This window comes from Pseudopodoces humilis, chromosome 21 (assembly GCF_049639895.1).
Source record: "Pseudopodoces humilis isolate 2021_Gansu_Grassland_sample_001 chromosome 21, ASM4963989v1, whole genome shotgun sequence".
NCBI lineage: Eukaryota > Metazoa > Chordata > Aves > Passeriformes > Paridae > Pseudopodoces > Pseudopodoces humilis.
This window is the reverse complement of record NC_142220.1, coordinates 8,760,032-8,776,396: the sequence shown is the minus strand read 5'-3', so window position 1 is coordinate 8,776,396 and position 16,365 is coordinate 8,760,032. Positions and strand designations below refer to the sequence as shown.

The 16,365-nt window shown below is 38.8% G+C and overlaps 1 protein-coding gene across 5 annotated transcripts in view; it reads left to right on the top strand.

Moving 5' to 3' along the window:
- QTGAL (queuosine-tRNA galactosyltransferase) overlaps positions 1-16,365 on the top strand; it is a 103,618-nt gene that overhangs the window by 41,241 nt on the left and 46,012 nt on the right. Inside the window, exons 1-2 of one of the 5 annotated variants that reach the window (XM_088065324.1) lie at positions 7,199-7,305; positions 8,938-9,047. The exons of 1 other annotated variant lie outside the window; for it this stretch is intronic. Coding sequence is in view for 1 of the 4 variants with exons in the window: in XM_088065323.1 (XP_087921449.1) it covers positions 7,255-7,305 (51 nt within the window). In the remaining 3 variants the exon portion in view is untranslated. Of the gene's footprint in view, positions 1-4,395; positions 4,520-7,198; positions 7,306-7,610; positions 7,704-8,937; positions 9,048-16,365 lie in introns of those variants that run through there. 3 more of the 5 variants (XM_088065326.1, XM_088065323.1, XM_088065325.1) reach the window with 3 other exon arrangements.

Here is a 16,365-nt window from a genome sequence, read left to right as displayed (position 1 = left end):
ACCTTTTACAAAATCCAGAACCTCACTCAGTTTTCACCATTACCTTCTAAAATCTGTTTTAATTCTGCTTGTCTGAATTTGAGATGCTTTGCCAAGGAATTGTCTTACCATGCCCTGTTGGGCAGATGTGTGTTTGTATTGGCATTAAATGCTGTTAAATATTTGCTGCTATTTCAGGGCTTCTCATTGGCAGCAATTTAGTAATAATGAGGACTCTGGATTTTATATGTGTCCCCATATAGGCTGTGTATGCAAATCTTGTGCCATTTATAGTGGTTTACACACCAGCTGGTTTAACTTTGGGCATCTTTTGACCACAACTTTATATTTGTTGTTGTTAATGAATTCTTAAATACTGCATTTAGGAAAAGTGCTTCTTCTTAATGTTTTTGGGCAATGTTACAGGGATGGCAGAGCTTCATTTCAAATACACTCCTGGTAGATGTGCTTGTATTATCATGAAAATTTAATGCAGTTTTTTTTGTTTTTGAAGAGAAAATAGGTAAATGTTGCTTTCATATCCTCTATCTGTAATTTATCTTGACAACCACTACTTGTGCTCTGCTGTTATTCTTTCCTCCTTTACCAGGTTTCAAGCCTCCTTTAGAGGAGAATTTGAACTTTTAAGTGGATATATTTAAGGTTTTTATGGAAATTTGTATGTACACAGCTGCTAGAAAATAAAAAAGCATGTGCCTGTGAAAAATGAGTGATTACCAAATAAGCCTCCCAAACTGAAGTCTGGAAAAGATAGGACTTTCCAAGCAGGCTAGAGGTTTATTGGAAAGGAAGCAAGCAGGCCAATTTGAGTTCTTTGCACAGCTGTTTTAACAGAGTTATTTCATCCATGTGATTCTATAGAATAATTCGATGCCAAAAGTAACACATAAATTGTTTTAAATTTGTTTTGAATCAGTGGCATATATAAAATTAGTTTCATGTGGTCAAAAACTTCTGCATTTTGGAGCAAAATAACCAAAAGCTTAGCTCATCTTGCACTTGTAAAATGCTGCAGCTCAGTAACAACGACGTTTTCTGAATCATGCAGTAAACCTGAGACTTTCCTGATCATAAGTAGGAGGAACAGACACACTTTGCCTTTTCTAACTGCCAGGTTGGAGTTTTAAATTTTTTTTACCAACAGTGACCATAATAAAAATCTTGCTTTAAATTGAAGGATGATGCTTTTAGATTCTTTCACAAATACCTGTTCTAAGTGGAAGTGACATTTTTTTGGTGTGGATAAGCAGATCCTGCTTTCATATTTCTGTGCCTGTAGGTGTCTAGTTCTTGATTCCCACCATCAGAAATGTGTAAGGAACATTTAATAACATTCAGGCTCCAGAGGAGGGGATGAGAGTCCTCCCATCCATGTGTTGGGAGATATCTAATGACAGAGAGAACACATTCTCTAGGTAGAAGTGCAGCAGATGCCAAACAGCTGTGAATCATCTGTGCTCTGTTAGGGAAGAAATGAGAACCTTTAAGCTTGAATTGAAGAAAGATTTGTTTGTTCGTTTGTTTGTCTTAGCACAAAAATGACTGGTTTAACCCTTTCTCTCCACTGATAATTGCAGTTATCTACTTACCCTTAGATTAATAAAGAATTCTTCTGGCTGGCTGTCCCTTTTAAAGCCCTTCAATGTCCTTGTTAATGTCCCTTGACATTAAGTGTCGATAAGTAGCTGACCTTCACACCCAGCACCATAAACAGCTCCAGGAATACCTGCTTGTGCCTGTCCAGTGCCATGGGGTTTTGGTCCTTTGGCACCCGGGGGAGTACTGCTGCTCTTCATTCCCATCATTTTTGTGTTTTGCTGGCCTCTCCTGCTGCCCCTTTACCATTCCCAATCCGTTTGGTCCATGTTTTTTCCTCCTTTGGCAGGTGATTTTTTTGTATCCCCTGCATTCATCCACTTTTCTCCATCAGCCACACTCCCTGCCAGAATTCTCTGTTCCATCAATAAAGGCATATTTTGGAATATGCCTTTAGTTATACAACAGAATGCCTCTTTTTCCTTGGCCTTTGATTGTTTTCCATCAGAAATGAATAGTTTTAAACCTAAATACTTCACCGAGCGTGAATGGCTTTCCCTCTCTCTTCCTGACAGCTTCTTTATTCTGTTGCAAGGTCCAGCAGTCTTTTTGGTGAACTCAGCATGTAATTTCTGAGCCCTGATGCACAAGTGCTCTCCACACACACACAGAGCATTCCTGGGTGCTTGCTGTGAACCCTCGGAGCATATCCTGATTTAATGGAATGGTTTGCTCTGTCCAACAGAGTGAGGCTGCCAGAGGCCAGGAATGGGATAAGAAATGTGGTGCATGTGGGTTGTTTTCAGAGAATCCATAGAAAGAAAAGGATTGGGAAGCTTACTGGAATTATGAAAGTCAACCTGAGAGATATGGGAGGGAAGAGTCTGAAACACGGGGAGTTCAAGAAAGGTGATTGATATGCCCGAGGCTGAGGGGAGAAGGCAAAATTAACAATACTGGTTTGTCTACCTTGGAAATGGAAATTGCCAAATCTTTTCCAGTCTCTTGTGAGAGTTTGCTTTTTGTGGATTGTTCATGAACTTCATGAGCCATTAAAAGAGCAATATTAGCGCTCAGACATTGGTTGTGATGGTGAAACACCACTGATGAAAAGTTCAGGTTAAGGTTGGAACAAACTGTGTAACTGTTCCTGGATTATTCTGCTGCTCTTGTTTAACAAGTCTGACACTCAAACTGCTCTTGTGTCCCTTGGGAGCTGAGGCATGAAAACTCAATGAGTGTGTTTGGGCGGGAGCTCCTCACATGTGTGGATCAAAGGCACTGGCTCTGAAAGCCTCACTGACTTACTGGCACTGGGGCACTTTGGCTCCAAAGGCAGCTTGGAATTCTGTGAATGCAACGTTGTTATGAAATTATTACTGACACTAAACAAAGAAATATTTTTCTCAATTCTTTAAGAAATATGAATCAAAATCTTCTGAGTTTCAGTGGTATTTTTCATGAATGCAAATGTATCAAAATAAGATTATTTGGTGCTTTGCCTACTTTTTCAGCTTCTCTTAAGGTCCAAATTAATGTTGTCTCTCTCCTTATTGCAGAATCAGTCTGACTGATGTCATGGAAGGACTGGAGTTTTTTGTATTTTAAGGCATGCATTTTAGTAGCTAGTGTATTTACACAGGACACATAAGATTATTATTAGAAGCCACTAGATTCAGAGTTTATTTATTTTTTTTTTTGCTGGCAAGACAGTTGTAGCAACATTAAGAAGTATTTTGTATGCTAGGGATTTTAGGAAGTGCTGTCTTACTGGATGCTGATTTATTCTTAATTTGAACAGATTTGGACTTGATGATCCTCACGCATCTCTTCCAACTCAGGACATTCTCTGATTCATCTGAAGAGAGATGGACTTGCTTTGTTTGCATTTCCTTGATCCACTGCAGGACTGGGTCTCAAACAGTTCTTTTGTACCTCAGAATCAAAGGAAATGCATAAAATGCTCCTCAGATGCAACAATTGTAAAGATTGTTTGTGAGAATTCCAGAGAAGCCATGCTTTAAGGTAGTCATTACAATACAGCAGTTGCATTATGAAATAATCAAAGCATCATTTTTTGAGTTATTTAATGAGATGAAGTATTAAAACCCTACAAAAAAGCCATCAGTGTGGTGGAAGTAGATGGAGAAAAACAGGGTCCTTTAGGTTGTGCTGCAGGGAGCTGTGTGCTTCATAAGTAGGAGTCCAACAAATTCAGCATAGAAGAGGAAACATTATAAAGTACTTCTTCTTACTAGAAAAGCAAAGTAGCCCCATCACCTACTGCTGTGGCAGAATGCCCCTCTGCTGTTCCTTTCCACCTGCAATGAAAACACACCAGCCTGGGCCTTGGAGAAAAAGTCCTGTTCCACTTTGCTCGCTTGGATACCACACTTGACAGAGGTTTTAGAATGTTTTTCATCAAGGCACAGAGTAAAGCCAATCCTTTTTGCTTACAGCTTAGAGTCCTAGTTTCACACAAGTCAGTGTCTGTTCTTTCACAGTCTCTGGGCACTCTGATCTTCCTTCCAGCCTTCTCACTACAGACCTCATCCCATGCCGTGAGAGGTTACCATTGCACTTTGTCTAAGGAAGAAAAAACGATAAAGAAAAATATTATTCTAATTTGTATAGAGCCAAGATACATTCTGCTGGTTGTTTGGGGTCTTTAGAGAACCTTACACAGTTCAGGGTATTTCTGGGTCAGTGATTTTTCTATTTTGATGGTGGAAAGTGTATAGACATATGCTCCACTGCTTTTACATTGTGTTTGCTTCTGTTTCCTCATAGACCTTTGAGAAAGAAGCTGAGGGATGTTTGGAGAGAAGGCTGGAACTTTTCTGTGGAGTTGACATAGTTAGGCACACTAATAAGGACTGATGATGGAAAACTCCCTGAAAAGGAAATGAAAATGATGTTTATAGAACCCCACGATGTGTATTTCCAGAAGAATTGAGTGAGAGGCAGAGTGCAAGAAGATGAGGTAACCACAGGCAGATGGGCTTCTCTTTTTGTCCTTTCTGTCATGTCTGGTATCTTTGAGCAGTAGTAGCAAAATGAGATGAGATTTTTGTATTTCTCTGTATTCATGGTGGGGAATTATGGATAAATTCTAGCTTGTTCTCTGTGTGTTGTCTGCTCTTTGAAGATTGGCTTAAAATGTGCCATTTCTAGGTATTTTATTGAAGGAGATATTTTGGTGAAAGCAGTTGTCTCAGTATCCTGAGAAGTCTGTAGTGATCCCCCTCTGTTCTTTCCCCCTGCAATGCCCTGCAAATTCTTTCCTCTGTTCTTAGCTTTTGATTTTATTTTTCTTTAATTTTTGTATATGGCATAAAGAGAAGGGAGTAACCTGTGGTCAATTTGTCAACAGGTTTAATAGTTATATAAATATTCACCCTGTGTCTCTCTATCCCTGTTCTTTTGCTTTCTCATGCAGATCCCTGCATGGCAGTGTCACAGAAGTGTTATTAAACCTCAGTTACATTCCACTGAGGGGTTGATTTATGTTTCACATCGTGGCCAAAGTAAAGAATGAACTGAAACCAGAATCCAGTGCCATCTACACTTTGGCTGTGGTTTTTGGATTGTAGATCTGCATTGTAAAAAAAAAACCCACCCCAACAAACCAACTCAAAAAGAAATCTTGCAATAAATTAAAACCCACACTCCTAATTCATTCACTATTGTGTGATTATACAGGAGCTGGCTGGACACTTACAGTGTGAAAAGCCAAAAAAACTTTTCCTTGTGAGATCTTTCCAAGTGTTTCCCTCAGCTGCTGCTGTAACAATAAATAAACACAGGACAATGAAAAACAAGGATAAAATGATGGAGCCTAAATCCCTTAATTACAAGGCTTATATAAATAGGTAAGGCTATTCAGAAGAGAAGGATTGTGAAAAAAATTCTCTGTTTTTTAGTAAAGGTCCTTCATTATATGTATAGTACAACCAGTTTTGTAAATAATGAAATGTGATCTCTTCCTGAGAAATGTATGTGATAAATCTTCAGAAAATAGTAAGCCACTGTACATAAGAAAAGTACAGTCTGTGCTTCCAGGGCATTTCCCAAGATAAATTTACCTCATGAATGAGGTCCTTAGTTGTTGAAAGGAATCTAAAATAGAAGACACATCAGTTCTTCCAAGTTGAAAACTCCATGAGGGAGTTCATTATTATTCACATAAGATCAGCTGCTTTACAGTTTAGTCCATGTGTCAGCATTTTTTGTGTAATGTTTGTCCTGAATTTGGTCAGCTGTATAAACTTAAAACAAATCTATAGACGTGGTGAATTTGAACACCAGAAGGAAGTGGGGTTTTTTTTAGAGTTTCTTTCTCTGGTAAAGAAAGTGGTCAGCCTTACTGTTCTGCTTCCCAAAAAAAGATAATAAACCCCAAGATATGAAGGTGGTAACTGTTGGCCACCTTTTGGCCATAATAACAATTGTGAAACAGATGAAGAATTTGTTTCTGGCGTCCAACCAGGATTTAGGATTGCAGCATTTCCAAATTTCTAGTTCTCACAAAGCAGAATAGTCCTGTCTCCATTATTTCAGGGGAAATGAAGCTACAATGAGATCTGCAGCAAAAGCAAAATTTGGGTTAGAATGATAACCTCCACTTTACTCACTTGCTATTTTTTATATGTGAAATTAAAAGTAAACAATGATCAGTCAGATTTAGGCTGAGGTAATATGTAGCCTGATTAGCCTGACTTTATTTAGAGCACCAGTATCCAGTTGTACTTGTAAATGTGCAGTAAAAACCATGTGGTCAGTAAGTCATTTGCTGTTTACAGATGAACCAAGTGCAGCTTTGCTATCCAGTATTTTTTCATGTTATTATATAGAATTATGTTTGTAGAGAACTACTGAGAGCTGTCCTTGCTGTGGAAGTCACCTTCTCAGGACTCATGGCTGACAGCAGGTGATATCAAATGTTACCAGAAAATTCAGGAGCTGTTACCTCTGTGTGTGCTGCAGAGAAAAGGGCACACCATGGCCACAGGTTGTTTTTCATTACAACCTTTAAGGCTGTGTTGCAGATACTTTGCATTACCTACAAAATACACGTTGCATTACCTAGAAAAACTGTGAAAATAAGAAAGGTAAATGCATAGAAGATTTCTAGTTAATAGTGATTCTGGAAGTAGTAGACAGAAAACACTGGAAACTTTTATTTTCATACAATTGCAACTTGTTTGTGTTCATTTCTGTTCTTAGTTGGTCAAAACAAGGCAGAAGTGATGTTTTTATTTTGTAATGAAGCATCATTCATCATAAACTTTGTCTTAAATATCTATTTCAGATTGAATTTTGTAAGGTCTTTGCTCCTGTATTTAAATGCACTCAACTGCATTTTTAATCTGTGATTCTTTTGATATTTTAGTTTACAAAGGTTCTACCCTCACCTCTCCTTTCTTTATGATCCCACCCATTTCCTTGCTGGTGCAAGGATTTAGCTGACTTCTTGATGAGCCAGTTCATCTCTTCACAAAGAAAAGAGAAAAAGGTTTTCCTGTTTGTTTAATGGCAAGGTGTGGAGGAGCACCTGTGCAGCACAGAGGTGGGAGGAGGCAGAAACCAGGCAGGTGTTAATCAGATTGCTGTAGGATTGCAGCCAAAGGTTCCTGAAGAGCTGCTGAGCTTGTCTAAGAACTCACTCTCATCCTGAAAGTTGACTTCTAGCAGGAGCCCAGCACCCTCCCTTGAGCTATGGCTCTTGCTTGTCTGCTCCTGATGGAGCTGGTTGATCTTCCTGGGCTGGTAGGAGATAGAGACAAAAATAAATATTTTTTTGCTTGGCTAGCAAGCTGAACTGAACTGCTGAGGATTCAGACAGCAGGGCTGTAAGAAGGGAAGTCGAGGGGAATGTGTGGCCAGGAAGGAAAGAGCAGCAAATCCTTTTCAGAGGCGCAGGTGCAGCTCCACCAGCTGAGGCTGCCTTGCAGAGCTTCACGTTGTGGAGCAGCCACAGACGCAGCAGAGCTGATCTCATGGCACCAAACGATCCAGCCAAGATCCTCCCTCTCTCTTCCTCTCACTTTCTTTCTTCTCTCTCCTTTTTTGCCAGCTTAGCAAGCTGAGTCAGTCCATCTTGGAGCTGAAGGAGGCCCAAAACCAGTGCCAGGGAGGGGCTGGACATTTGAGGCCAGAAAGGGGTGGTGAGTATGGGGAACATGGAGCTACCTCTTCCCCTTCTCTCTGTGGGTCAGTGCTGTCCAGCTCAGGGTGCAGCACTTGCAATGAAGTCAGCCTGACAGAAGTTATTTATCCAAGTTTCACTCTGTTTTTACTTGGTGAATAGTCAAACTGATCAGCACCTTTTTCTGGCCTCAGTATGTTGTCTCCCTGTCTAATGTCAGCAGGTGCTGTCACTCTCACCCTCTAACACAGTGGTATTCAGTTCTTACATATATCAAGAATCAGAATAAAGTAGGTTTGTTCTTAAAATTACACTTGACCATTGAAGCTTATCTGGTGTATCCTCTATGCACATTATTTTAAAGCAAAAATGAAGAAAATTAAATCTTGATTCAGAGATGCATGAATATAAAGTTCTGCTTTTGTTTTAGTATTGTTTAATGATGTGAGGAGCAGTTAGGTGAAGGGTAATCTTGATGTTTGTAGTATGTTTAAATATGACTTAGAAGTCATATTTAAAAAAAAAAAAGTTTAAACCAGGCTAGTATCCATATTTAAAAAGAAAAAGAAGATAACCTATATGTTTCAACTTCCTTTTAAAAGGCCAGTCTGGCAAAGCCAGTGAAGTGATTTGGGGGGAGGATTGCTGGTGATGGTGACTTTTCTAACAGCCTGTTTATACAGTAAAGTACTAGACAAAAAATGACTGGGAATTGTGTATATATTCAGGAGAACATAGGGGAGTAGTTCCTGTATAGCCAGTCTATAGTAACTGATAATGGTTTTTAATGTCTTTTATAAGTATCATAGATATTTTATAGGTGAACAGAGCATGTTGTGCTTCTTTGTTGGGCCTCTGCTTAGGGGACAGATTTCTCTGCAATGCCAACTGTTTGACTTCATTTTCACAGTCCCATTTCTCTAAAGGCTTCCAGCAAGACACAAGCATCCCTTTCACAGGGAAAGAGAAAGAGCACAAGGCAGAATCCAGAGCTGGGGGCAAATGTCTACCTTGAGTTTTAGCCACAGGAGAATGCAGGGCTTTATCACAAGTGAGATGAGGTAGGCAGTGATTTCACACAGAATTTTCAGCCCTTTTGCTCTGATGTGTGGGACACTTTGAGCTGGCACTCGGGTGTGTCTGAATTTACAGTATTCTTGTGCTGTGAGTGAAACCTGCATGACATTTGTCTATTGAAAAACTTCAAAGGCATCACCCACACAAGTGTTTTTCCTTTTCTTTTCCTCCTTCAGTTTGAGCTGATCCTAGCTTGATCCTAGCTGTAACTCTGGCATTTTTCCAATGAGTTTTGGTTCTCCTTCTGTTCTTGAACAAACAAGTGTGAAGAAAACACCTCTAAAAGGTCAGGTATTTCTATTAACTCCTAATAATTACTTTGTTATTAACAAGGATTGCTGCTGATGCATAGGAATAAAATACACACTGTCAGTTTATCTTGCAAATAAACTGATCACTTCCATGTTAATTAAATGCCTCTAGGCATTTAATTGATTTATTCACAGATAATCCAAATACATTCTGTTAACATTAGCTTTAATCTATTCTCTTGTATTTCCTACCAATCCCTACTTCATGCTTATTTGACATAGGAGATTTTAACTGCTCCTTGTTAGGAAATCAGTAGTTACATCTGGAAATTTGAGTGATTACTGTGATTTTTCCCTTTAGAAAAGAAATTGTAATTTGGCTTTAGTTTTGTTAGGGGGTGTAGAAGATGTTTGTGCTCAGTGTGCCCTCTGTTAGGCCAATACCACTGGATTAAATCAAAAGTACACACTCTTGAGAAGCTTCTTGGGGAAATTGTAGAGCTAATTTGAAATAAGTATTTGGGGGGGAAGGAGAAGTGAAGTATTTCATGCAATAGAAGCTTAGTCTTACCTAACAAAATGGATTTTCAGAAAATGGAAGGGATCAAACTCTAATGGAGTGAACCAATCCCTGCCTTCCTAATCTATGGAATTTTAATTTGCTTGTTTAGAAAGCATAACAGTGATTATAGAAACATGCATTTAAAAGCACTTTAAAATCACCAGGGCATCTAAGGAATTTGAGACACCTGTAGTCATTGAATAATACTAATTGATATCTGTGAAGACTTTATGAAATCTGCACAAAAGTTAGAATTTTGAGTGGCTTAAACCTTTATTTATGATTCAATACTGACAAGAAGTTGCTGAAGTCTCTCTCCTCCCTCTGCTCTCTCTCCTTTAACCTCTGAATTACTGAACTGGATGGAAATGTATCAGTCAATTAAACATTGCTGAGAGCTTCAAAGGCTCTAACAAAAGTTAGAGGTGCACACTGAAGTTTCTTAGTGCTTTTCTGACTTAGAGCTCTTCAAAAATCAAAAGCAAATTATATTTCTACTTGTATCCAGGGTAGTACTGAGCCTAGTGTCAAGATAAAAAATCCAAACAACTGGTTGTAGCAGATGCAATTCTGCACCTGCAATCACTGGGTGTTTTTCAGATGTTTGTGTGTACATATATACACATATATATGTGTCATTTCAGGTACACAGCAAAGCTATGGAATATATTTACTGAGAAATTAGGAAAACTTCCCAGTAAATACTGAGGAAATAAGCATTTACAATGTTCTCATTCAGATAGAATAAGATGTAAGTTAGAAAAGAAATAGCAGGAAGTTTTGCAAAGTAGGTGATGATTTGGAGGTATTAAATCTGACAGGAGAGAATAATTTCAGTTAGGAACTACAATTACAGAAACTTTAGACATTGACACTGTGTGTGCCACCTCACTGATTACTGGTAATAGCTCTTGTCATACTTTTGGCAATATGCAAAATAATGCCTTTTCCTCTTAAATGCTGTGTGTTTAGAGCAGAAGACAAGAGCACTTATGTGGATATGTGGGTTTTATTTACTTTCTTTCTAACAGCTCTCTAGTTAAATTCTTCTGATTATGTTGTGCAGGCAGAAGAACATCAGAATTACTGGATATGTTTATTCTGCTACAGAAACTTTGGGGAGTTCCAGTAAATTTATTTTCTCCTCAGTTTTACATATTCCAACTGTCGTTTCTGTGATTGTAGCTATGTAGAATCCAAAGGCAGGCCTTGAAGATCTTGCAGTTGTACATTCTAACATCCTTCTTATGTCTCATTTCCACAGGAAGGAGACACCTCTGCATTTGTGGTCTGTTAAATATTGTAGCTGACTGGGCTGTTAGAGTGAGTGATGGGACACATGGCTATATTGGCTTCCATTGGGCAGCACAGGAAAGTTCTGTATGGATTTTAAAATAGTAATTCATCTTGTAAATACCCTTAGAAGCCTTGTTTGGCAGCTCATTGTTTAAATCCTTTAATCTTGGGAATTTGCCCTTATGTTAGATTTTCAGCAAAGCTCTTCTCCTACAGATGTGTGCGGTTATTTTAATATCATCACAGCTTGCGGTGCCTTGTTCCATAATCCTCTATAAAAAGCACTGCTAGGCTCTTGGAAATGCATTTCTGTGCATGACATTTTTAATTTGAGCTGACTTCTTCAGTTTTGTATTGGGGAAGACGATGAAGCCTGCTCTGATTTCCATCACTAAACTGTGGCAGGGAGATTGATGAGCGTAACGCCTCTGTTTGCAGGGTTCACAATTGCAGCAGAAATTAAGGGTGGATTAAGGCAAGACACATAGCTCCAGGTGAGGAACTTGGAAGATTCACTGTATGTGAATCCCAGGTCAATCATCTGTGAGAAAATGTGGGACACTGCCATGGGTGTCCTAAAGCAGGACAGTGGTCAAGGGTAGAGAACTTCCATAGAATTGAATCCTGGGATGGTTTCAGATGTAGGGGGCCTTAAAGCTCATCCAGTTCCACCCCGTGCCATGGGCATGGACACCTTCCACTAAACCAGATTGCTCAGAGCCCCTTCCAGCCTGGCCTTGGACACATCCAGGGATGGGTCAGACACAGCTGCTCAGGCTCTGATGTGCTGTTTGTGCTGGAGATTTCTGTGTCTCCAGGACTGGTACATGCTCATGACTGCCCACTCATTAAGTGGATGTAAGAACACTGATGTTCCTGTGACAAGTTTAAAAGGTTGTCATATGAAAATGGATCATGTTTGCAGCTGGGAATTGTTTGTGTGGCTGCCTACCCAAAAAGTGTGTGTCTTACAGAGGTAAGTGAGCAGATGAGAGCACCGTTCAGTCTTGTCAAGTCCACTTGGGGCTTTTCATCTGCTTGAAAATGCTTTGAATGGAGACAAAGGGTGGACTTATGCAGGTTTCCCATTATTAGCTCTAATAGTTTATCTGAATTTTCAGGTGGGTGAAGCTGATTATTTGTTGTTGACAGAAGGACTATGTAGGGAACTTGTCCTAACAAGCAGTAATTGTGTGATTAGGAAAGTTTAATAAAGAAGAGGAATTCTAATTCATTCATAGTACTTGGTTTGTTGACAGTTAATGTCATTTTCATTGAATGAAATCTATCAGTGTTGCTTATATTTTCAAGCTATTTGTAAGTGCTGGTATTCTGAAGCATTTTTGTTTGCATCTAAGACCAAAGTTAAGACTTGTAGAAATCAGGAAATATTCCTAAAAAAAAAAAACCCAAAAATTTAATTTTAATATCTCAAATTTAGATACTTTGTAGTATGATTAGACTCTAGAATTACAGAAGCTCTTTTGAGAAATAATTTGCATTTTGTATGTTCCATCATTATGAACTATTATAGTTATTTTCATAAATGAAACTGGATGGCACTGGTGTATTTATAGTCACAGATATGTTACCAATGTAACTTGTTTTATTCACACATTGCATTTCTTTGCTTTGGCAAGAGCAGTGCAGAGCCCTAGAAATCATCTATTACTTTGGAAGGGAACAATGCAAAATATAACTTGTAATATATAATATTTATTTTCCAAGCAAAAGTTTTCTAAGAGAAAAATTGTGATCACTTTCAGCTTTTAACTATTAAGGTAAATATTGTGGATTTCATAAGAAAAAAATAAACTATTACTAAACTACAAATATAATCAATACAGATATGGTTACTAGTCCAGGATCTTTACCATTTATATGTGTATAGCTGTGTAGGACCATTCTTTGTCTATTCAAAAATAATCTTCTGATCCCGATAATAAAATTATGGATCTCTAATTGTACTCTCTGCCTCCACATGGGTATGCATTAGATAAAATTAAGTTAATTAGTTTTTTACTGGGGTCTGTTTTTTGGTCAGGCATATAAATTAACTGTCAAAATCGAGCACTTCCATTTTGACAGGAAATCATTTTCTTATAATGAAACATAATTTACGATATAAATACATGCTGAATCAGGCATTGTAATGCAGATGACCCAGTGGCCCTGTATGATTTCTGAAGCTTGGCCTTGAATACTGGTTCATACAAGTTCTTACTTTAAAAAGGGAGGGAAGAAGGGCAAACTGGGGAGAAATTCCCACAGCTCAAAATATTTCTAAAGCTGCCTAACAAAGCAGCTTTAACTCTCTATATAAAGCTTTCTCTAAGCAACTTGGTGGGTCTGGCATAAGTATCAACTTTGAACAAGATTTTCATTTCTAATCTCTTTTCCTGTCTCAATACTGAATTATGTTCAGAGTTTTCAGATCATGCTTGCCCCAGTGGGACACGGGGAGGCTGCCAAAGCCCACAGGGAGAACTCTATTGATTACTGAGAGCAGACAGACTTCTGACCTGCTGGAATTGCACTGGAAGCACTCGTGGCAGGGGTTCCTAAGAGAAATAAAATACTTACCTCATCTCTTGAAATTATACTCTATAAAGTATTATCTTTTTGGGTCCTCTTCTTGTATCACAAACTTTTGTCATAGGTTGGGAAATATGTGAGCAATGCAAACAGTGCAAACAAAAAGTGGGATTTTAGAACATGAGGTGTGCACTTTTATTGTTGACTTTTTCTGTCATCAGCATATTCCTGAAGCATTTATTATTATTTAAAAAAACCAAAAGCACCTGGTTTGGTAGTAATATTGCTTGTAAGTGAAAACACTCATGGCCAAAGTCTTACGGTGTCAGCTTGGAACAGAACTTCATCAGCTGGGTCTGGTTGCTGGAGGTGTTTTCCTGTCCAGAAACACAAGATGTCTCCTGGCCAGCCTGACATTTCTGAAACGTGTCCATTTGGCTGTGGGATGTTTGTTAGATAATCCCAGTTAGGGTGTAAGGGCACACTAAGTTAAGCACAAGATGATGTGACCTCTTGCATGATTGTTACTGTAGGTCAGTCAAGTGATCTGAAGGACCAAATGGTTTCTCCACTGCAAGAGAAACTTCTTGTCCAAGTTTTAAGGAGATTGGAGAAACTGAGCCCTGATCCTGTGATATTGTCACAGGGCAAGGTTTACAGGGAAACTCTTCAAATGATGAAGTGAATGTACATCCAGAAATCAGCTTTTGATTGTGTAAAAGACACATTTTCGGTAGCTTTGTGGGTGTATTTTGTTTCAGGCTGTTGGAACTGTCTGAATTGTACAGGTGGTTATTTCCCCCACTCTGTTACGGTTCCTAGCTGAGACTCCATTGGCTTCTTTGCACAGCTCATTTAATGAGTTTATCCCTCATTAACAAGATTGTGGCTCCTACTCCAGCTGTTACTGCCCAGAAACTTTTTACAAAATATATATGATTAAACATGACTAACATAAGTCATTAACATAACTCATAACATTAACATTTACTTTCTTAGAAGTGCAAGACAAGAAGTGATGGGGGCCTTTTTCCCCACCAGGATTTACTATCCATCTTCTCTGTGTACCTCTGCAGTCATGTGCAAGTATCACCTCTTGAAAAGACTTGAAAAAAGGCATCACTATTGGAAATGAATTATAAAAACTGACAGCTTTTCTGTCTTTCTTCAAAGTATTAGGTACTGATCACTGAGAAAGCCTGGTTAATCTGCTGAGTGAGATCAAAAGAAAAAATAAACTTCAGTTCAATTTACTGTTGCCTGAGATTTATGGATCCTGTGCTGCTCGTGTCTGGTTTTTAACCTGTAACTCTAGAATTTGGCAGGCTATTTTCTCCATCGAGGTCTGCTTGCTGTCTGGTGAAACATCATTTGGGCAGCAATAAAGTCTGGCAGCAAGGACAAGTGCGATTTCCCCATCTTAGATTCTTTCCTATGCAAAATGGTAAAAGGGACACTCCCAGTAAATAAAGTATGAAATGGAAAAAGGGATATTTGAAGGGATATTGTTGTGGGTGTCCTCTCTGGGTTATTAATGTGTAGGATTTTTCTTCCTCTGGAGAGATCAGTTGCACGTGAACGTGTTCTGTGTTTAAGGCTCTTGTTACAGAAGATGTTCTTCCAGTAGTGAGGGCTGAGTTTGGAGCTCAGCTTGGTGCACAGCTGGTCTGTATGAAATAATTGACAGTTCTATAGCCCAGTTGTTTCATTGCTGTTTCCTGGAAGAGACAGATTGGGTTCACCAGCCTAATCCCCAAACATGTGGTCCATATTCAAATACGAAATGAGGCGGAACTGTGAACAAGCTTTCTGTTTGGTTGGATTTATTTTGGTATATGCCAAATCTATATTCTGTGCAAGTGCATCCCCTGGGATCTCTTCCTAAGCTGCTACTGTGACCCTTCTATCAGACCAGTGTCCCAGTTCCTTCAGGCAGGGGAGTGGGGGATTCCAGGCTAAACCTTAACCTTGGAGCAGATTCCACTGAGAGGCAGTGTTTATGGAAAAACAAATAGAAACCTTACTCATTTGTACTTTCTGCTTTCTGTGACACAGGAACTTTCAGAGAAATAAAGCAAATGTTAATGGCAAGAAGTAATTTTTGATTAATGATTGGAATTACTCTCTTCATCTTCCATGGATAGTATGAAATCTATAAAGGAGATTTTTGATATATTCTAATAGCCTCTACAGCTGGCCAAAGAGTGAGAAAATGTATTTGTAGGTTTCTATTTGATGTAGCCTAATTTTGGATGGATTTAGGAAATTCATCAATGAAACAGTGTAGATTAAATTTAAAGCAAATCCACATGTTTTAGTCTGTAAGTGCAGACATTTATGAAATAAATTGGTATATCATATTACTTTTGTTTTCTTTAAAATGACTTCATGTGAATTAGACTTGAGTGTGGAGCCATGAGATGTGTTAGGACATGTTGAAAGGTATTAGGCATGCACACAACATCACCTCCTTTGGGTTGTGTAGATGGGCAAAATTTGGGGTGTTCTGAGTTGTTGCTGTGATGGGACAAGCAGATGAAAGCAACAGATATTTCTTGTCATAGTCTAGTTTCTTTACCATGCAAAATCAGGGGGTTTTCCTACTTAAAGCATAAAAGCAAGCAAAGCTAAGCAATTTCTTTTCTTGCTGTTCCCAGCCTTGTAGATTTTTCAGTCTTATCTACAGTTTTTTGGGTCCTGTCCAAAGGCCTTTCACAGGCTGCTTTAATTTCCATCACCTTCCCCCCTCTTCTCTTTCCTCCTTATCCCTCCTCATTTTGCTTCAGTTATCTGTTCCATACTGAAACTTGAATTTAATTTGTTTTTTCTGGATACAGATCAACGACTACAATTGTCATCTTGAGGAGATTTTGGCCACCTGCACCTGAGCAGTGTCAGGGCATCTTTGGTGTGGGGCATCTGTAGAGGAGGCTGAGGGCATATCCAGCAGAGCTGAATTT